We start from the raw sequence: 23300 nt of genomic DNA, 5'->3' as shown, positions 1-23300 counted from the left end.
GGTTGTGTAATTTCCCGTTTTGGTGATCAGAATTGGCCGCCCAGATCATGCGATTTAACGCTGTTGGACTTTTTTCTTTGGGGTTTTTTGAAGTCTAAGGTTTATGCCATTAAGCCCACGACCACCCACGCCTTGAAGGAGGAAATTGAGTGCCGTATCAACGGAATTCAGCCACATTTATGCAAAACGGTCATGGAAAATTTCGACAAAAGAGTGCGTATGTGCCAGCAAAGCTGTGGTGGCCATTTACCCGATATGCTTTTCCATACATAACCCTATACTGCATACTTTATGAATCAATTAAACATTTTTAATTAAATTTAATTTAACTGAGTATCAAAGGTGGGTAGTAATGAGTTACATTTTCTCCGTTACATTTACTTGAGTAAGTTTATAAAAAAATTGTACTTCTAAGAGTAGTTTTACTCCACCATACTTTTTACTTTTACTTGAGTACATTTGTGAAGAAGAAACGCTACTCTTATTCCGCTACATTGGGCAACACTCGACTCGTTACTTTTTTTCCATTAGATAAAGTCTGACAGACAATTTTCAATCTGCTCTGTAGCCTGTGCTGTCAAGTTGTGCACACGCCTTCCATTGCGTCTCAACTGCGATTTTAGTTCCCTCTCCTTTCTTTTTCTCAGATTGCTTTTTGGAAGAAAGTCAGTTTCGTAGTTTTTACGAACAATTTGAAAGTGCCTTTTTCACATTTTCCTTCTTTGGAATAGCAATGATAGATTGGCAGATCAGACAAGCGCACTTGGATTGTGACATTGTGAGAGAAAAAAATCAGCTTCCAATTCCACATCCAGCCCATAAACAACCATTTTTTTTAAAAATCCCTTCTTTAGTCGATATAAATTTGAAGGCTAACTCAATCACAGCCGGAGTTTTGCAGTAGCTTGCGCGTTTGATCGTGCGTGCAGGATGACCAGCGTGTTAGAAGAAAAGAGATCTGAGACTGGCCTGTATGTCAATCACGTGACAAATGCCATAGGGAGGGTATATGATAGACTAACATTTAAAAATTTTTTTTAAATGCAGTGCGATCTACCTGCACAACCTTTGCGATCTACCGGTCGATAGTGATCGACGCATTGGACACTCCTGTTCTACAGTCACCATTTGTGTCACACGGTTGGAAATGGAGCGGTAATTTATATGTACTGTATACTTGCATCTATTTAATCTATTTTTTGACCGGGAGGATATTAGCATATAGGGTTATACTGTACATGTTTGTTGCTGGGTATAACTCAATAAAGTGTATTTAAATAAAAATAAATGTTCATAATTATTGTATTTTACTCGAGAACACTGTAATAGCCTAATATAAGGCATGCAAAATTGAAAAAAGTAAACTCATGGGTCAATTATTCTCCCTCCTTAAAAAATACAAAATGAACTGAACATGAACAAATTCAAACTTGAAATGGTGACCTATGATCGTGAATGTATTCATTTGAATCAGTGTAAACTGAACTTTGAGCGAGTTCTTGTGAGGTGTGAACTTGCACAACACTGCCCATCACTAGTTGCAATGCATTTTATTACTACATTCATTACAAAAATAGAGGAAATTAATTGTGAAGGTTCGAGAACCCACCTAACTGGACTCGGTCCTTGGAGGGCTACAGTGCAGAGCCTTACAGAACTGTGCTTCCATTTTCTAAGTTGTTTCTTTCTTTTCATTGGATGTGATTGTCTATGGCTGATTCAACGCATTATCTTCATAATAATGTTATCCATTCTGTCTAAAGTTTGAGATGTGTACATTAATTAGTTTGATATGTGCTACCACAGTTTTGCACATTTTTAATCCATTGCTCCATCCTTTTATTACAAAAAGATTTAAAAATACCCGTTTCTAAAATACCAGTATATGTTTCTAATTCTTTAAGGTTTAAAAAGACCACAGGGTACAGTTTTGGACTTCCTCACTCAATACTGGACAACCAGCCAAGAAAAAGTGGTGAATCCGATGGCAGAACTATGGAAAATGATCCGTATTCTATGAAAATAATTCAGTCTGAATTGAGGAATGGAGACACAGACAACCAGTCTAGTGTGGAAAAGCCCAGAGACAACAAAGAAGCCAGTTGTGAAGAAGTTCAGTACTCTACAGCTGACAGCACAAAGACAGGTGGGTTAGGAAGGACAGGAGATCTGAATCATGGGTCTCTGGTCAAAATGTGGAAACACAGTCCTTCACATATGAAGTGTCTTGTAAAAACAAAAAACACTTGTCACTTGACGCTGAACTGGTTTTGTCGGCACCCTGACATGACCTTTTTGTTTCATTCCATCTGTTGAAAATCTATAAATCTGTTCAATGGTCTCCCAGCTGAGAAGTCTGTATAGACCTCAAACAAAGGGAAGTGTTATTAAGGTCTATCTTGTCTCTAGTTAGAAATTAAAACTTTACAGAAGATCAAGAAAAATAAAAAAATATTATAACAAACCACATTCCTCAGAAACAAACACTTACAAGAACTTCTGACTTGGACCATAAGAGAGCTACTGTTGTCTTTAACAGGTTTGTAGGCATAAGATGTGGTCAGATCTGCCCAGCTGTGCCACAAAATTACATTTAAAGGTACTAGCATTTGAACAGAGCAGGCTCAGCTTGGAGTGTCCACTGTGACAGATAGGGGGTGCTATCGCTCCCTTGCACCCCTGTGCACGACCCCAGACACCAGGTAAAAGTCCAATAGTTGACTTTATTTAAATGCCACAGTGCACAAAACACCCTCTCCTCCACTATACCCATTAAATAACAATAACTACAATAATAAATCAATCCTCCAACTCCCAGACGCATCGCCACCCTTCCACCCAGCTCAGCTCGCCGTCTGGGAGCTCCCATAGTCCTTTTCTATATCCTGACCCGGAAGTGTTCCAATCCCCAGTCCATGTGACTCTCAATCACTTCCGGGTCAGGTACAAGTCCTTTCTTTTCACCCTGGAAGCCCGTCGCTCTTCCTTTGACGAACTTCCAGGTTAAAGGGCACAAATAGGTATTCGGTCCTCCCTGCAGCTCCCTCTTGCGGCCCCTGTGGTATCCAGCAGGGTCTTGTATAAAAACTGCATGTCCCATGAGTCCCTGCTGGTCTTTCGGGGCACCTCCATACTGCAGGGAGGGCTCCATCTGGCGGCCTGGGGGTATTGGCTGGGATGACAAGTCGGCCACATCTCACACCACAAATGGAATATGTCGATAGAAGTTTGTTCCTTCCAAAGTTTCTTGGTTGAAGTCACCAGCATTCTAGGGTCAGAATGACTCATCAGTGGAGTGTTGGTAACAAAGGGAATCCTTTCTGGTGGCAAAATCTTCTTCTTCCTGTTTTTCTCAGCCAAACAGCTCGGTCAACAAAAACAACTTTTATTTGTAGAACATGTTTTCATACAAATGATGTAGCTCAAAGTGCTTTACAGGATGAAGAAAGAAATAAAGAAAAATATCAAAATAAAATTAGTCAAGACTAATTAACATAGAATAAAAGTAAGGTCCGACGTCCAGGGGAGGACAGAAAAAAACAAACAAAAAAAAACCTCCAGATGGCTGGAGAGAAAAAAAAAGACAAAATCCGCAGGGGTCGCGAGGCCACAAGACCACCCAGCTCCCACTAGGCATTCTACCTAACATCAATGACCTCACAATTAGTCCTCATGGTTTTCAGGTTCCACGTGGAAGAATTAGATAGAGATAGATAGATAGATATGAAAGACACTATATAATAGTTACATATGAAAGGCACTATATAATAGATAGATAGATATGAAAGGCACTATATAATAGATAGATAGAGATATATAGATAGATAGATAGATACTTTATTAATCCCAAGGGGAAATTCCCATACTCCAGCAGCAGCATACTGATAAAGAACAATATTAAATTAAAGAGTGATAACAATGCAGGTATAACAGACAATAACTTTGTATAATGTTAACGTTTACCCCCCTGGTGGAATTGAAGAGTCGCATAGTGTGAGGGAGGAACGATCTCCTCAGTCTGTCAATGGAGCAGGATGGTGACAGCAGTCTGTCACTGAAGCTGCTCCTCTGTCTGGAGATGATCCTGTTCAGTGGATGCAGTGGATTCTCCATGATTGACAGGAGTTTGCTCAGCGCCCGTCGCTCTGCCACGGATGTCAAACTGTCCAGCTCTGTGCCTACAATAGAGCCTGCCATCCTCACCATTTTGTCCAGGTGTGAGGCGACCCTCTTCTTTATGCTGCCTCCCCAGCACACCACCACGTAGAAGAGGGCGCTCACCACAACCGTCTGATAGAACATCTGCAGCATCTTATTACAGATATTGAAGGACGCCAGCCTTCTAATGAAGTATAGTCGGCTCTGTCCTCTCTTGCACAGAGCATCAGTATTGGCAGTCCAGTCCAGTTTATCATCCAGCTGCACTCCCAGGTATTTATAGGTCTGCACCCTCTGCACAGTCACCTCTGATGATCACGGGGTCCATGAGGGGCCTGGGTCACCAAAAATCCATCACCAGCTCCTTGGTTTTGTTGGTGTTCAGGTGTAGGTGGTTTGCACTATTTAACAAAGTCTTTGATTAGGTTCCTATACTCCTCCTCCTCCTGCCCACTCCTGATGCAGCCCACGATAGCAGTGTTGTCCGCGAACTTTTGCATGTGGCAGGACTCCGAGTTGTATTGGAAGATGAAGGTGATGTGGACTTCTGGCCTTCAGTCCATCAATGTAGGGACTGCACGATGCCCTGATCAGGTGCTGGTGGATCAAATCACCACCACAGAAAACCGGATAAAGAACAGCAGAGAAAGTAGGGGTTAGAACAGATTTTGGAGCCATGAAAAAAATGATAATTTAAATGTATATACAGAATATCAGGGTTAAACTAAAATAAAGCTATGAGAAAGCCATGTTAAAACAGTTCGTTTTTAGCAGTTATTTAAAGTGCTCCACCATATTAGCCTGGTGAATTTCTATCGGTAATCTAGTCCTGCACCTCCTCCCCAATCAGACCCTTTTATTTTATCCTTCCACCTCCGCTTTGGCCTCCATTGCTTTCTCTTCCCTTGTACTTCCTTTCCCATCACTCCTTTGCCCACATATCCATTGTCTGTCGTCATCACATGTCCATACCACTTCAGTCTACTTTCCTGTACTTTCTTAGATATCTCTCTCACCTTTGCTGTTCCTCGGATGGTCTCATTTCTTATTCTGTCCTTTTTTGTAATTCTACACAATCATGTCAACATTCTCATTTCGGCCACATCCAACATCTTCTCCTGTGCCCCCTTTACTGCCTAAGTCTTCATACATCATTGGTGGTCTTCTAAAACTTACCTTGAACCTTCACCTTAATTCCTCAATCACACAATACTGATGCCGTCTTCCAATTGTTCCTACCACACTTCACTCTATGGGTTATCCTCTGCATAGAATTCTCCATCTTGGGCTACCACTGATTCCACATATTTAAACTTCTCCACTCTTTTCAGTAGCTTCATCATTAAACCTCATATATTTTGTCGTCTTACAATTTATCTTCTTTTCCATTCTTTCTGCTTCCTTTCCACTTCCTCTTTTTTGGTGCGACACAACACAATGTCATCAGCAGAAAGCCAGCACTAGAGGTATTGGTCTTTTATCCCACCAGTCAACACATCCATAACCAGATCAAAGAGGTAAGGACTTCAAGAAGATCACTGGTGCAGACCTTTTCTAATTGGGGTCTTGTCTGTTACCTCAACACTGGTTTCCCCCCCCGAGTCCTCACTCCCTCCATACATTTCCTGGACAAACCTCTCACATTTGTCTGTTTTCTCCTTTCTCTCTCATGCACATCCAGACCTCCTGACATGGCACTCTATCATAAGCCTTCTCCAAATCAATAGACGCCATATGTATCCGTTCTGGTTTTCTCAATGCTTCTCGATGAGGTGTCTCCCTGCAATCACTACATTAATTGTTCCTCTCCCTGGCAAAAAAACCAAATGTCTCCGTCCCTAAGGTGGCCTCTGTATTAATCAGGATGATAATGTAACGTGTAGTTGTGCTTGAAAGTTTGTGAACCCTTTAGAATTTTCTATATTTCTGCATAAATATGACCTAAAACATCATCAGATTTTCACTCAAGTCCTAAAAGTAGATCAAGAGAAACCAGTTAAACAAATGAGACAAAAATGTTATACTTGGTCATTTATTTATTAAGGAAAATGATCAAATATTACAAATTTGTGAGTGGCAAAAGTATGTGAACCTTTGCTTTCAGTATCTGCTGTGACCCCCCTTACTAAATGTTTCCGGTAACTTCTGATCATTCCTGCACACCGGCTTGGAGGAATTTGAGCCCATTCCTCCGTACAGAACAGCTTCAACTCTGGGATGTTGGTGGGTTTTCCTCACATGAACTGCTCGCTTGAGGTCCTTCCACAACATTTCGATTGGATTAAGGTCAGGACTTTGACTTGGCCATTCCTAAACATTCACTTTATTCTTCTTTAACCATTCTTTGGTAGAACGACTTGTGTTTTTAAGGTCGTTGTCTTGCTGCATGACCCACCTTCTCTTGAGATTCAGTTCATGGACAGATGTCCTGACATTTTCCTTTAGAATTCTCTGATATAATTCAGAATTCATTGTTCCATCAATGAAGGCAAGCCGTCCTGGCTCAGATGCAGCAAAACAGGCCCAAACCATAATACTACCACCACCATGTTTCACAGATGGGATAAGGTTCTTATGCTGGAATGCAGTGTTTTCCTTTCTCCAAACATAACGCTTTTCATTTAAACCAAAAGTTCTATTTTGGTCTCATCCGTCCACAAAACATTCTTCCAATAGCCTTCTGGTTTGTCCACGTGATCTTTAGCAAACTGCAGACGAGCAGCAATGTTTTTTTTGGAGAGCAGTGGCTTTCTCCTTGCAACCCTGCCATGCACACCATTGTTGTTGAGTGTTCTCCTGATGGTGGACTCATGAACATGAACATTAGCCAACGTGAGAGAGGCCTTCAGTCGCTTAGAAGTTACCCTGGGGTCCTTTGTGACCTCGCCGACTGTTACACGTGTGCCTTGCTGAGTGATCTTTGCTGGTCAACACTCCTGGGGAGGGTCACAATGGTCTTGAATTTCCTCCATTTGTACACAATCTGTCTGACTGTGGATTGATGAAGTCCAAACTCTTTAGAGATGGTTTTGTAACCTTTTCCAGCCTGATGAGCATCAACAACTCTTTTTGTGAGGTCCTCAGAAATCTCCTTTGTTCGTGCCATGATACACTTCCACAAACATGTGTTGTGAAGAGCAGACTTTGATAGATCCTGTTCTTTAAATAACACAGGGTGCCCACTCACACCTGATTGGCATCCCACTGACTCGAATTTCACCTTCAAACTAACTGATCATCTGTGAGGTTCACATACTTTTGCCACTCATAAATATGTAATATTCGATCATCAAGTACAATATTTTTGTCTCATTTGTTTAACTGATTTCTCTTTATCTACTTTTAGGACTTGAGTGAAAATCTGATGATGTTTTAGGTCATATTTATGCAGAAATAAAGAAAATTCTAAAGTGTTCACAAACTTTCAAGCACAATTGAATCTGCGTAGGCTGTAAATTCACTCAGCATTTCTGTGTCTCGATCACACATTTAGTTTAAATTATAATGTGGTTGCATTTTTTTTTTTACCATTTTTACTCCAATCCTTCACCTGCCCTGTCCAATCCATCTGATCATATCAGATGAAACCCCTCCAGCATTTAATAGCATATGAAATAAGTTTATGCCGGTGTCATCCACAGTCCCCAAAATGCCACTTCATTCATCTTATTTAACTCTAGCCTGAAGAAGGGGCCTGAATTGCCTCGAATTGTAATCTTTTTGGTTAGCCAATAAAAGGGATCATTTTGCTTGACTTCTCACTACATTCATCTTATTTAAAAGCAATCAAACATTTTATGGAGGCAGGGCAGTTCTGAAATCTTTCCATGTTACTTTTATTCTCTCTCCGGCTCTTCATCTTTTCTATCCTCGGATGAGCTGCTCCTTCAGTAAGATCCAGTAGAGCTCTGTAGGAGGCAGTGATTGCATTACTACCAGTTGAGTAAGGCAATTATTCATATATTATCTCTCTCTATATAAAATCCAACATTTGTGTGTCTGTCTGTCTGTCTGCTTTTTATGAGAGGACTACTTAACAGATTTAGATCTTTTTTCTTTTTTCTAGAATTTGCTTGAACATTCCAGTTGATTTTGTGACTCCTCTCATTGTGCTAATAATCACAGTTCGCTTGTGGCAGCGATTTATTGGCGCAAACCCGAGAGACACGCAGCGGGCTGAGGAGAGGAGGAGGCGGGTGGGACCTTCCTCATTCACTCGCCAGCCTCTGTTCGAGTTATTCTACCTCTCGCCATGTGTTGGAGCGCACCTCGCCTCAGCTTAGCTAGCGATACCTGTTTTTGTTCAGAAGACACTATCATCTACAGATTGTTAAGGAGTAACATTTGACGTTTTTGAAGGAGAGATCAGAGCTACGTGTGTTTTAGAGGGTAACTGCCGATTGGCAGAGATATCACGGCCACATGCTCTTGGTCCCCATGTGGGAATGCTTTCCCGTCAGAGCTGAACACGATCAGATACAGTCCCAGCGTTTGACAATGGCGCGTACCTACCTTCTGCTTGGCCAGAGATACCTTGGCAACTTTTTACATTTTTGGCAAAGAGATCACAGCTACATTCTCACCCAGACAGCAAAACCAAAAATATTGCATATCAAGAGGCCCTCGGATATGAAAGTTATCAATATAAATTCTTCTCAATACAAATTATTTTATTTTTCAAATTTTTTAACTGTTTTTTAAAGTTTGTCCTGTTTCACTACCACGCAGGCGTAGCCTCAGGGGACAGCTATTATATTATAAACTGTCAATATGAAAGACTGTGATATTCCTTTAATAACCGTGGCAGGATAATCAAAAAACACAAAAATACCCAAACCGCCATCTTTACAGTTGAATCAGCTTGGGAAATAATCCTTAAACTGTCACAGTTTTTAACCCTGGCTAACCAAATGATCAAAATAGTAATTCAGAGGTGCTGCTTCAGTTAACACTGCCACGCCATCAGAGCTGAGCCATGTTTCACTCATTGTAAGAAAATCTATTTTCTTATCACTGATAAGATTGTTAATGTAAAAAGTCTTTCTTGTAGGGTTATTTATCCATTTTCCAAGAAGGCTGACATATTAGAAAGAGAAATATGAAAGAAAGAGAGAAAGAAAGAAAAAACTAAAGGATGGATGAGTAAAGGGAGAACAGTAGAGAAAGAAAACTAAATGAGGGATGAGTACAGGGGTCACAATAAGAAAGAGAGAAAGACCTAAATGAGGGATGAGTACAGGGATCACAGTAAGAAAGAAAGAACTAAATGAGGGGTGAGTACAGGGATCACAATAAGGAAGAGAGAAAAAAGAATGAAAACTAAAGGAGGGGTGAGTAAAGAGATCACAATAGAAAAGAGAGAAAAAGCAAGAAAGAAAGAACTAAATGAGGGAGGAGTACAGGGATCACAATAAGAAAGAGAGAAAGACCTAAATGAGGGATGAGTACAGGGATCACAGTACAAAAGAGAGAAAGAAAGAGAAAGTAAACTAAATGAGGGATGAGTACAGGGATCACAATACAAAATAAAGAAAGAAAGAGAAAGTAAACTAAATGAGGGATGAGTACAGGGATAACAATAAGAAAAAGAAAGAAAGAAAACTAAAGGAGGGTTGAGGAAAGGGATAACAATAGAAAAGAAGAAGAACATTAAATGAACTTTATTTGTCCCCAGGGTGAAATTTGTCTTTTTACAGAGGCCCTTTAAATAAACAAATACATAAATATATAGACAGATAGCTATACACTGTGCAATGGCTATATACACACACACACACACACACACCAGAGTGACTAAAAAAGAAGAAAATGTAAAAAGAAAACTTTTGACTTTGCAGTCCCAGTGAGGCGCTATACAGGCGTATTGCTGTTGGTATTAAGGACCCCCAGTCGCATTTCTTCTGGTCCTCAGTGGTGGTGTGTCAGAGAGGATGTGCAGCATTGTTCATAATGGCACTCCTTCACCACAACCTCCAGGTGGGTCCAGAGTGTGCCCTAGAACTGATCCAGCCCTTTTAATTGAGCCTCTCTTGAGCCCAGCAGACCACACTGGAGCTGTAGAAGTTGTGTCGTTACTGAGGTTAATAATCCTCTCATTTGTCTTGTCCACCTTAAGAGACAAATTTTTGCTCCTGCACCAGAATCCTATCTCAGTTCTTTGAGATCTCCCGACCCTATTGCTGATGAAACCCATACATCGTTGTCTCATTTACAAACTTGAAGACAGCGTGAGAGCTACGTGTAGCCGTATAGTCCTGGGTAAGCAGAGTGAACAGAAGTGGGCTGAGTACACAGCCTGAGGGGTACCAGTGCTCGGCTTGATGGCGCTGGAGATGGTCTTTCCAACGTAGACTGTCCCGGGTCGATCTGTCAGGAAGTCCAGAATCCATCTGCATAGGGAAGGACTGTAGCTAATTTGCAAACCTTTCTTGTTTTCACTTTGTCATTTTAAGTTATTGAGTGTAGATTGATGGGCAAAATGACAATTTTATCCATATAAAATGAAATCTGTAACACAGGAAAGTGTGCAGAAAGCGAGGGGGTCTCAAGCTGACATTCTTATATTGAGTAGTTGGTAGAGCAGGCTATTCACCTTTATGGCCTCTTTGTTTTTCTAGTCCCAGATATTATTTCAGTTGAGCCTCTTTTAATTACAGGGATGGATTATCGTAATCCGTTACTGATTAGCATGGAAAGTAGACCAGCAGAGATCGCTGAATTGGGTCATTTTGTCTCAATTTTAAAAAGTGACCAGTGTTTACAAAACTTTATTTTCCTTTGTAGATGCTGTAAAAATTTGTACTTTTCAAAATATAAAGATTATATTATTTACCAATCCCTTGCATAGCATCAGATGTCATGGGGATGAAACAGCTGCTTATAGAAGAGTTTTACGGTGATTTACTTTTCTTTTCAAATGGTGTAAAGTATAATACCGCCTGTGTTCCACTCAAGTCTGTCCCTGTAGTGAAGGGACATGTAGACAGTATCATGTTATGTTCTCCATAGCCTTTCAGACCTGAAGGACACTTAATAATAATAATAATAATAATAGAAAATAGAACTATTCAAGAAAAAGTCAATACTTGGACAGTTCTGTCGACACTTGTGTTGATGGAGAAGCATCTATGCAATGGCTAAGCAGTCCTTGTCGTAAATGAGAAACAGAGAACTTGATAATCGCAGCTCAGGGCCAGGCACTCAACACCAGATACCACCAGAGAAGCATCCTGATAGAGCCAGGAGGCAGACAATGTCGATTATGCAACAAACCATAAGAACCCATAAGGCACATTATTGCAGGCTGTACAACACTTGCACTGTCGGAGTACGCACACACAGAGACGTGATAAAGTGGACAGCTACGGCAGATTATGATAAGAAGTTGTACATTTATAATTTACCAGCTGTGCCACGCTTCTTAGACAGGTTGAAATCTCAGTAAGTAAAATAGACCTCAGTGTTAACGTTTGTAGTGCACCAGCTATGGGAATATATTTTGTAATGCAAATGGATCCCAACTGGTGCCGCATCACAAATGTGTGTAGTAATAAAATGTATTGCATTTGTCCCTCCAACGAATGGCGCATCTCAAACATTCTGTCAGTGTGCCCCAGGGCAGCTGTGGCTACATAGTAGCTTATCATCACCAGCGTGTGAATGGGTGAATGACTGTTGTGTTGTGAAGCGCCTAGGGGGGTTCTTGAACTCTAGTTAGGCGCTATATCAAATACAGACCATTTACCATTTACCATTAGCACTGCTTTTATGAATCCACTGCCAAATCCATATAACAAAGACGTATCTGTAGCATTTGCAATTCCAAAAGATAGCACATCACAAATGTTAGCACTGCTTTTACAAATCCCAAACCAAATATAGCAGAGATCTATGTATTGCGTTTGTCATTCCAACAGATGGTACAGCAGACTTTTGTAGCAATAAAATGTGCTGCATTTTTCATCCCAACAGATGGCACATCACAAACATTAGCACTGCTTTTATGAATCCCATAGCAATTGATGTATAACAGAGACATGGCAAACCAGAATGGACACACAGACACCTGTCCTTTTATTAAGGTGGATTCCGTTTGTATTGAATCAAATATTGTACAGGTAGTCTCTGGGTTATAAATGAAATCTGTTCCTACAGTTAGGTCCATAAATATTCGGACAGAGACAACTTTTTTCTCATTTTGGTTCTGTATTTTACCACACTGAATTTTAAATGAAACAACTCCGATGCAGTTGAAGTGCAGACTTTCAGCTTTAATTCAGTGGGTTGAACAAAACGATTGCATAAAAATGTGAGGCAACTAAAGTATTTTAAACACAATCCCTTCATTTCAGGGGCTCAAAAGTAATTGGACAAATTAAATAACTGGAAATAAAATGTTCATTTCTAATACTTGGTTGAAAACCCTTTGCTGGCAATGCCAGCCTGAAGTCTTGAACTCATGGACATCACCAGATGCTGGGTTTCCTCCTTTTTAATGCTCTGCCAGGCCTTTACTTTCAGTTGCTGTTTGTTTGTGGGCCTTTCTGTCCGAAGTTTAGTCTTCAACAAGTGAAATGCCTGCTCAGTTGGGTTAAGATCAGGTGACTGACTTGGCCATTCAAGAATTTTCCACTTCTTTGCTTTAATAAACTCCTGGGTTGCTTTGGCTGTATGTTTTGGGTCATTGTCCATCTGTATCATGAAACGCCCGCCCAATCAATTTGACGTCATTTAGCTGGATTTGAGCAGACAGTATGTCTCTGAACACCTCAGAATTCATTCGGCTGCTTCTGTCCTGTGTCACATCATCAATAAACACGAGTGTCCCAGTGCCACTGGCAGCCATGCACGCCAAGCCATCACACTGCCTGACTCCACCGTGTTTTACAGATGATGTGCTATGCTTTGGATAATGAGCTGTTCCACACCTTCTCCATACTTTTTTCTTGCCTTCATCATTCTGGTAGAGGTTGATCTTGGTTTCATCTGTCCAAAGAATGTTTTTCCAGAACTGTGCTGGCTTTTTTAGATGTTCTTTAGCAAAGTCCAATCTAGCCTTTCTATTCTTGAGGCTTATGAGTGGCTTGCACCTTGCAGTGCACCCTCTGTATTTACTTTCATGCAGTCTTCTCTTTATGGTAGACTTGGATATCGATATGCCGACCAAGCCCTGGAGAGTGTTGTTCACTTGGTTGGCTGTTGTGAAGGGGTTTCTCTTCACCATGGAAATGATTCTGCGATCATCCACCACTGTTGTCTTCCGTGGACGTCCAGGTCTTTTTGCCTTGATGAGTTCACCAGTGCTTGCTTTCTTTCTCAGGATGTACCAAACTGTAGATTTTGCCACTCGTAATATTGTAGCAATTTCTCAGATGGGTTTTTTCTGTTTTCGCAGCTTAAGGATGGCTTCTTTCACCTGCATGGAGAGCTCCTTTGACCATGTTGTCATCTTCCACATGCAAGCAGCACACCTCAAATCAACTCCAGGCCTTTTATCTGCTTAATTGATAAGACATAGAGACGGACTTGAACACACCTGCCCATCAAATAGCCTTTGAGTCAATTGTCTGATTACTTTTGAGCCCCTGAAATGAAGGGATTGTGTTCAAAAAATGCTTTAGTTGCCTCACAATTTTATTCAATCGTTTTGTTCAACCCACTGAATTAAAGCTGAAAGTCTGCACTTCAACTGCATCGAGTTGTTGCATTTAAAATTCATTGTGGTGATGTACAGAACCAAAATGAGAAAAAACTTGTCTCTGTCCAAATATTTATGGACCTAACTGTAAGTCTAATATGTAGGTGTCAAATTTGTAAGCAAGTCAGAGCAGGTACAAACCGTTCTTATTTAGTGCCAGTTAATAAAATGTTTGTCTTATTATATACAGGTATAGTACTAGCAGAGATGCCGGCTGTTGCTTGGGTTGAAAAAAGGTGAAACAGTTTCGATTTATTATTTGGCCATTAATTTATGATTCGAATATTGTTCAGAAGTCAAACTGCCATTATTAACGAATAACGGATTCTAGTTGCTAATCATTTCGAGTACCTTATGATACACAATGTGTTTCGTTTCGTCATTAGGAGCAAGAACGTATAAATTCTTTTCTGATCCTACTGTGGAACAGGCGACATATAGCTGGCCGTGTGAAAATCCCGGTTCTTTGAGGTAAACTCCAGTAACTTGAAGTCACTGGCGTTGCTCTTTATTTTCGGACATTGCACATGTGAGGCGTACTGAAAACTGAAGTTGTTTGAATTCGAAAAGGAGTTCATAGAAAACAACAGGTAAACGTGGAATGAAAACGTCCTCTCCCATTCCGATTCAGGTTAGAATAGTAGCCTCAATTATGTGTGGATGACATGACACTGTTGCCCCATTTCTCACAACCTTGATACTTCTTTTTTTTTTTTTTACCATATTACTTTTGAATTTTTAGGGTTTTCCTTAATTTTTCAAATCATGTTACACTTTTTTTTTTTTTTTATTAATGGTTGAAAATGTAGCTTTTGGATATTCACCCTTCCTGTCACTTGGTGATTGCATTGTGATGAACATTGTAACAGACAAACTTTCTTTATTATATACAGTTTATTTTCCCATTCTATTCCTGTACACACTTAGGAACCCATTCAGTTTCACTGAAATACCTTGCATATAAAAATAATAATAGAGTAATATTAAAAGTAACCACATATAGTACTGTACTGAGAAGAAAGAGAAGAGAGAATCTTTATCCTTTAAAATTGTGCTGCACCATCTGTTGGAATGACAAATGCAAACATTAGAACTAGTTTTACGAATTGTGGTATAGCGGGTCCACAGCTCACTGAGCAAAGGCCATTTTTAAATAATCACCGCATCCGAGGCGGCTTCGGACGGGCGATGTTAGAGCAGCGGGGCATTCGTTGTGGGCGTTTCTCATCGTGTGCACAGGTGAGGAACTGCCCACATTCGTGATTGCTCCCGTGGCTAATGCTACAGCTGTGATGACCCCTCACGTTTTAAAAGAAGCGCGAGTCGGTTTTGTGGGGAGAGAAAGGAAAGGAAAGAGGACGGAGGTTACTGGGAGCGAGGAAGCATGCGGTGCAGGAGAGACAGACACGCGGTGTGTGCGTGTGGCGAGCGCGCGATCGAGCTCTAGGGAAGCTGTAAGGATGCTGTGTGTGACGTTTCAGTTGGATGTTGCTCCCGCTGAGTGACCAGGTAGCGGGAGTGACCAGGGAAGGTGACTGGCCGCAGAGAGGCCATGGAAAGGCAGCGGAAGTCTGGAGACTTGGTGGTTGGAATCCCCAACGGGGACCTGGCCGCTGGTGGAAACCAAGTTCTCCGAGGCTGGGATGAGTGCCATACCGGAGCCAGGGATCGGGAGGTCTCCAGTCTCATGCGTGTGTTTCAGGAGGGCAGCTGCAGAGAGCGTCTTGCCTGCTGCTAAGCCCAAACGGGATAAGCAGGTGAGACGCTAACAGAAACGTTACACCGGATTTGTTATTGTTTTAAAGATTGCTTCCTAAAGAAGATTTTAACCTCTGGTTTTAAAGGATTGTTTTTTCTTATTATTTTAACCTCCACATTTTACCTTTAATGGATTATTTATTTAATGAAGAACTTTTGAATGGACTGCACAATTTATGAACACTGTTTATTTTGTTGACTGTTTTAATAAAAGCACTGTTGCACTTTCAACCATCCCCTTGCTCAGATGCTCAATTTGCCTCCATTGACTAGCTCACTCGGTTTCATTATCGACGGTGTTAGGTTCAAGGGTTCCCAAACAGCCATGGGAGCGTTGAGCCAGAACCCACATCGTCACACGAATCCAATGCCAGGTGACACACAACAGAGACATAGCAACTGGATGGACACACAGATGCAGAGACACACACACACACACCTTTTATTAAGCTGGATAAGCTGATTTCTCTCCATCCGGTAGTTTCTCTTTGTTAGACATAGTCAGCATTAATCTTTTGCAGTGCAGTGTGTCTGTCCATTTTCTATCATTCTGTTATATACCATTTGATATAGGGGGTCCATAAAAGCAGTGGAAATGTTTCTGGATAATGAAGACATAGCATCTGGACAGGCAAAACGATACTCCGACACAGAGATATGTTTTCAGTGTTAATGTTTGCAGTGTGCTATGTAGTGCATGTAGTAATACAATATGCATTGCAGTTTTTATTCCAACAGATGGCACATCACAAACATTTGCCCTGTTTTTACAAATCCTATACCAAATGGCCTATAACAGAGACAAAGAAACCTGACTGACACACAGGGGCACAAACGCGCATAGACACTTGTCCTTTTATTAAGGTGGACTTTATTAAAGTGGATAAGATGACTTCTGTCCACCCGGCAGCTACTGTCTGTTGGATGTTTTCAGTGTCAATGTTTGCAGTGCACCATATATTAGAATGTTTCTGGTAATGCATGCAGTAATAAAATGCACTATATTTTTTATTCCAGCAGATGGTTCATTACAAATATGTGTGCTGCTTTCACAAATCCCATACCAAATGGCATATAACAAAGACATAGCAACTGGACAGACCCTGGGTTCGCTTCCTGGGTCCTCCCTGCGTGGAGTTTTCATGTTCTCCCCGTGTCTGCGTGGGTTTCCTCCAGGCGCTCCGGTTTCCTCCCACAGTCCAAAGACATGCCAGTTAGGTGGATTGGCGATTCTAAATTGGCCTGGGTGTGTTTGTGTGTGTCCTGCGGTAGGTTGGCACCCTGCCCAGGATTGGTTCCTGCCTTGTGTCCTGTGTTGGCTGGGATTGGCTCCAGCAGACCCCCGTGACCCTGTGTTTGGATTCAGCGGGTTGGAGAATGGATGGGTGGATGGATAGCAACTGGACAGACATACAGATACACAGACACACACACAAGCACTTGTCCTTTTATTAAAATGGATGAGCTGATTTCTGTCTGTTCATTAGTTACTCTCTGCTAGACGTATTCAGCATTAACATTTTGCACTGCAGTGTGTCTGTCCAGTTGCTATGTCTCTGTTATATGCCATTTGGTATGGGGTTCTTAACAGCAGTGCAAAGGTTTGTAATGTGCCATCTATTGGATAATAGAGACATAGCAACTGGATGGATACATAGACACATAGCCACTTGTCCTTTTATTAAAGTGGATGTGCTTCATTTCCCGAATTACATATTAAAAATAAATCATTGTAGGTCATCTTGCCCTAATTCCATTAGCTGGCACTAGAACCTGAACAACAACAACATTTATTTCTATAGCACATTTTCATACAAACAGTAGCTCAAAGTGCTTTACATAATAAAGAATAGAAAAATAAAAGACACCATAAGAAAACAAAATAAATCAACATTAATTAACATCGAATAAGAGTAAGGTTCAATGGCCAGGGGGGGACAGAAAAAACAAAAAAACTCCAGACGGCTTGAGAAAAAATAAAATCTGTAGGGATTCCAGACCATGAGACCACCCAGTCCCCTCTGGGCATTCTACCTAACATAAATGAAACAGTCCTCTTTGGATTTAGGGTTCTCACGGAAGGACTTGATGAAGATGATGGTCACGTAGACTTCTGCCTTTTAATCCATCGTTGTTGGAGCATCATGAAGCTTTGAGTAGGTGGAGGTGGCGCAGGCCACCACCACAAAGAAACCGGAAAAAGAAACAGAAAAGAGAGTAGGGGTCAGTATGGATTTTAGAGCCACCATGAATAGTTATGATGAGGAAATTGAACATACAGAGTATCAGGATTAAGTTAAATTGAAGTTATACAAAGGCCATGTTACAGTAATATGTTTTCAGCCGTGTTTTAATGTGCTCCTCTGTATTAGCCTGGTGAATTCCTATCGGCAGGCTATTCCAGATTTTAGGTGCATAACAGCAGAAGGCCGCCTGCCCGCCTCACCACTTCTTTTAAGTTTTGTTCTTGGAATTCTAAGGAGACACTCATATGAGGATCTGAGGTTACGATTTGGAATATAAGGTGTCAGACATTCCGATATATAAGATAGAGCAGATTATTTAAGGCTTTATGAACCATAAGCAGAATTTTAAAGTCAATTCTGAATGACACAGGTAACCAGTGTAGTGACGCTAAGACTGGTGTGATGTGTTCTGATTTTCTTTTCCCAGTTAGGATTCTAGCAGCTCCATTCTGCACTCGTTGCAGTCGATTGATGTTTTTTTTGGGTGGTCCTGAGAGGAGTGCGTTACAGTAATCTAGTCGACTGAAAACAAACGCGTGAACTAATTTCTCAGCATCTTTCAGTGATATAAGAGGTCAAAAAATGCTGTCCTAGTGGTCTGATGAATATGCGATTTAAAATTCAGATTACAGTCAACAATCACCCCTAAGCTTTTTACCTCCGTCTTGACTTTTAATTTTAATGAACGACTGTACCTCATTTATTTTGATTGAACACTCATTCCCTCCCACTGGGTCTTCTATGAGTGTGCCCTGTGATCAGCCCCAGCTCCCTTCAACCCATCATTGTAAAAACTGGGCTCAGAAGATGGAGTGTTGAATTGGTGAACAAATTAATGACGCCGGTCAACAAGCAAGTTGCTACTGGGATTCTTTCACCTGTACTTTAACAAATTTCACTTGCTGACTCCAAATCTGAAAACCGTTTTCATCCAGCAGCACGTCCCATTTTTTTAAGTTATGATGTTCTAGTTCTTGGACAACTGGGGTGACTGGACAGTAAAGGCGATGCGTTTCAGCCTTTAAGAAATAAGTTTGGTCTCGAGAAAAGTGAAGCCAGAATGAAGGAAGGTGTTTTTGTTGGCCCTGAAATCCGTGAACTGATGCTTGACGAGGAGTTCAAAGGGAAACTGAAGCCCACTGAATCAGCACCCTCATTCGAGCGGGTTGTCCGGAATTTTCTTGGCAGTCACAGAGCAGAGAATTATACTGAGCTTGTGGAGATCCTGCTGAAAGCGTATCAGCTTATGGGAGCCAGCATGTCACTGAAGATGTCAGTTTTTACATCCTCATCTCGACTTTTTTCCACTAAATCTAAGTGGATGTCAGAGATAAGTATGGGGAAAGATTTCATCAAGATATAAAGATGATGGAAGACTGATATTGGGAAAAATTCACTCCGCGCATGATGGGTGACTACTGTTAATTCATGCAACGTGCAGTACAAGCGCAAAAGTGACTGCCTCAGACAATTTTGGCCACGCTGAGCTCGCTTTTATATTGAGGTAAATTGACATAAATATGCCTTAGCGTGTCTCTGGTATCGTCTTCTGGTTTGTTTTCCGAATAAACACATCAAAACAACTTTGGTGGGACAGAGTCCAAACTCCAGATATCGTGTTGATGTATTATTATCCATCCCTTACATTATCCAACCTGCTATATCCTAACTCCAGGGTCACGGGGGTCTGCTAGAGCCAAACCCAGCCAACACAGGGTGCAAGGCAGGAAACAAACCCCGGGCAGGGTGCCAGCCCACTGCAGGATATATTATATTGATATTCAAAAGTGTCAAAATGGCAATGATGTGTATCTCAAAAATCTGACGTGTTCGCTTAATTCCAATGACATATATGAAATGAGTGTAAAAAACTTAATAGAGAGCTGCTCTGAAGTTCCCAGTAGCAAACAAAAAATATTTTTTTTGTACGCCAGTGTAATTGACCTAATCCCTATAAGAGCAAAATGTTAATTTTCCTAATTGACATTACTCTGTGTTTCTTGCAGATGAACAAAGCCCTGAAGATGAAGCTTTTCGTGCTCAAGAATCAGAGTGTAAAAACATCAAGCATCACCGAGCAGGTTGTGATGACAACTTGTTTATTTCTGAAGATAGTGCTCAGCATCAGATGTCCTCTGTTCCTAGTGAGGACTCGCAGAAACTGCAGAAGAACATGGAGTTGTGTTCCTCACATCCAGATATCCAGACTCTTTCTTCCTCTGCATCATCCTTTAAAATGGGAGTTGTCACTACTGACCTGGAAGACGGTAAATGTCCTGACGGCAGTCCTTTGCTGCGTGAAGATCGTAAGGCTTCTGCCACATCTTCTGAAGGTATGGAAGTGTTTCCAGTGGATGACACAGACTCGGACAACACACAGCTTCAGAATGAATCTACCTCTGACCCAAACGGACCGTCTTCTGATGCTTCAAATGTTACTGGAGGCAGAGGTGGGTAGTAACAAGTTACATTTACTTGAGTAACTTTTTTTAAAAAATTGTACTTCTAAGAGTAGTTTTACTGCACCATACTTTTTACTGTTACTTGAGGACATTTGTGAAGAAGAAACTCTGCCCTTACTCCGCTACATTGGGCAACACTTGAATCGTTACTTTTTCTCCATTAGCTACGCTATACAGTATTTTTTGCCAGAGAGAAGCTGCCAGTGGATCTTCTGCATGACTGCTTCACCAATCAGACGTAGCAACAATAATCACAAGACTCCGTTTCACCAGACATAGCAACAATAATCACATGACTCCGCTTAACCAATCAGACGTAGCAACAATAATCACATGACTCTGTTTCACCAATCAGACGTAGCAACAATAATCACAAGACTCGCTTCACCAATCAGACGTAGCAACAATAATCACAAGACTCCGCTTCACCAATCAGACGTAGCAACAATAATCGCATGACTCTATTTCACCAATAAGACGTAGCAACAATAATCACATGACTCCGCTTCACCAATCAGACGTAGCCGTGCAGTCACATGACCACACACAAACTGTCGCGGCATAGACCCTGCCTTACTGCTGTGTCTGTGTATAGGAGAGTGGCAGATCCTGCTACACTAAATAACCGTGCTGTTCCTGTTTCAAGCTGAATAAAGATGGTGTCGTAGAAGTATTGAGACTCAGCTTCGTGTTTTGGGGTGCAAGACGGGGACTCGCATGTCACAGCACACACACGTGGTCACAATATAGTAAACATTATACGCTCGTACGGATGAGGCACGCTGACTGACAATTACCTACAGTCTCACAGCGAGAGAGAGAGAAGAACCATCAGCTTAGTTGTGATCACGTGATGCTTCGCAGACAAAGCGTATACGGGCTACTCGTTTTGCAAGACCTCGCTCATTTATTAAGTTAAAATTTATTAAAAATTTTAGCTCATCTTGCAAAACGCTCGTAAACCAAGTTACTCGCAATCCAAGGTTCCACTGTACTTGAAAAATGAGAGCCAACTCCTGCTGAAGCTTAACCATCAATTCACTGAGTGAAGAACAAGCACGTTTTAACCGGTTCACCGACAAAAGTGCGACGGACAAATGAGTGCCGACAAACCCGCTAACTGGTTTTTGACAAATGTGCGCCGACAAAATCGCGAGAGAGGCCAAGAGAGTGGGACACCCTTGCTGCAATTCTTCCTACATATGCAGGGCGTGATCTTTAAGGACTATCTGCATGCCGTGATGATGGCATGCCGCGTCTCATAATATTGACTTCTACAATAAACATTATTATATATGCTTTAAACTAGTAATTCATATTTAATGAAACTTTCGCGATTTTGTCGGCGTGATTTTGACGGCGTGTTTTAATTGCCCCTATTTTGTCGGCGCGCATATGTCTATCGCGCAAATGTCGGGTCACAGTTTTAACCAAACATGCACAGACACACACAGTCAAGGTAAGGTGAGACTTCTTGGACGTGCACAAGCTGCCTTGTTCTGATGTTATTTACTATCAGCTGTGCTATTTGGAGGGCGAGTGAATCTGCAGTATCATACTGTCAGTGTACAGGAGATCTCGTCACTGTTCAGACATACATGTCACCTACTGTAGGTATCGGCTTCAAAAGCTTTGTTGTGAAAAACTGAGATTTGGAACTTTGTGTTATTTGTGCGTCGTTATTTTGTAAAGATATATTTACTAATTTTTTTATTTTATTATTGGGAAATGGCAGAATTTGTACATCATTTTATATTTTTGTCTGTCTTACTACAACATTTCTAAAAATTAAATCATTCATTATGATCAAACAGTTACTCAGTACTTGAGTAGTCTTTTCACCAAATACTTTTTTTACTCTTACTTGAGTCATTTTTTGGATGACTACTTTTTACTTCTAGTTGAGTAATATTGCTTTGAAGTAACGCTACTCTTACTTGAGTACAATTTTTGGCTACTCCACCCACCCTCTGACTAGAGGTGATGGTCATAAATAGAATAAAAGCAATGTAGAGTGTACACTCACTGAGCAAACTATTAGGAACACCTGCACACCTGCTAATCTACACTCACCTACAGGATTATTAGGAACACCTGTTCAATTTCTCATTAATGCAATTATCTAATCAACCAATCACATGGCAGTTTCTTCACTGCATTTAGGGGTGTGGTCCTGGTCAAGACAATCTCCTGAACTCCAAACTGAATGTCAGAATGGCAAAGAAAGGTGATTTAAGTAATTTGGAGCGTGGCATGGTTGTTGGTGCCAGACGGGCCGGTCTGAGTATTTCACAATCTGCTCAGTTACTGGGATTTTCACGCACAAACATTTCTAGGGTTTACAAAGAATGGTGTGAAAAGGGAAAAACATCCAGTATGCGGCAGTCCTGTGGGCGAAAATGCCTTGTTGATGCTAGAGGTCAGAGGAGAATGAATGGGCCGACTGATTCAAGCTGATAGAAGAGCAACTTTGACTGAAATAACCACTCGTTACAACCGAGGTATGCAGCAAAGCATTTGTGAAGCCACAACACGCACAACCTTGAGGCGGATGGGCTACAACAGCAGAAGACCCCACCGGGTACCACTCATCTCCACTACAAATAGGAAAAAGAGGCTACAATTTGCACAAGCTCACCAAAATTGGACAGTTGAAGACTGGAAAAATGTTGTCTGGTCTGATGAGTCTCAATTTCTGTTGAGACATTCAAATGGTAGAGTCAGAATTTGGCGTAAACAGAATGAGAACATGGATCCATCATGCCTTGTTACCACTGTGCAGGCTGGTGGTGGTGGTGTAATGGTGTGGGGGATGTTTTCTTGGCACACTTTAGGCCCCTTAGTGCCAATTGGGCATCGTTTAAATGCCACGGGCTACCTGAGCATTGTTTCTGACCATGTCCACCCCTTCATGACCACCATGTACCCATCCTCTGATGGCTACTTCCAGCAGGATAATGCACCATGTCACAAAGCTTG

The 23300-nt window shown here is 41.3% G+C and overlaps 1 protein-coding gene across 2 annotated transcripts in view; it reads left to right on the top strand.

Moving 5' to 3' along the window:
• Positions 1-23300, top strand: part of LOC120535086 (centrosome-associated protein 350) — a 192274-nt gene that overhangs the window by 141804 nt on the left and 27170 nt on the right. For both annotated transcript variants that reach the window (XM_039762643.1, XM_039762642.1), the window contains exons 18-19: positions 1905-2146; positions 19866-20309. In XM_039762643.1, the coding sequence (XP_039618577.1) occupies positions 1905-2146; positions 19866-20309 (686 nt within the window). The remainder of the gene's footprint in view (positions 1-1904; positions 2147-19865; positions 20310-23300) is intronic.

Source organism: Polypterus senegalus, chromosome 9 (assembly GCF_016835505.1).
Source record: "Polypterus senegalus isolate Bchr_013 chromosome 9, ASM1683550v1, whole genome shotgun sequence".
In the NCBI taxonomy this organism is placed as follows: domain Eukaryota; kingdom Metazoa; phylum Chordata; class Cladistia; order Polypteriformes; family Polypteridae; genus Polypterus; species Polypterus senegalus.
This window is presented reverse-complemented; position numbering and strand designations above follow the sequence as displayed.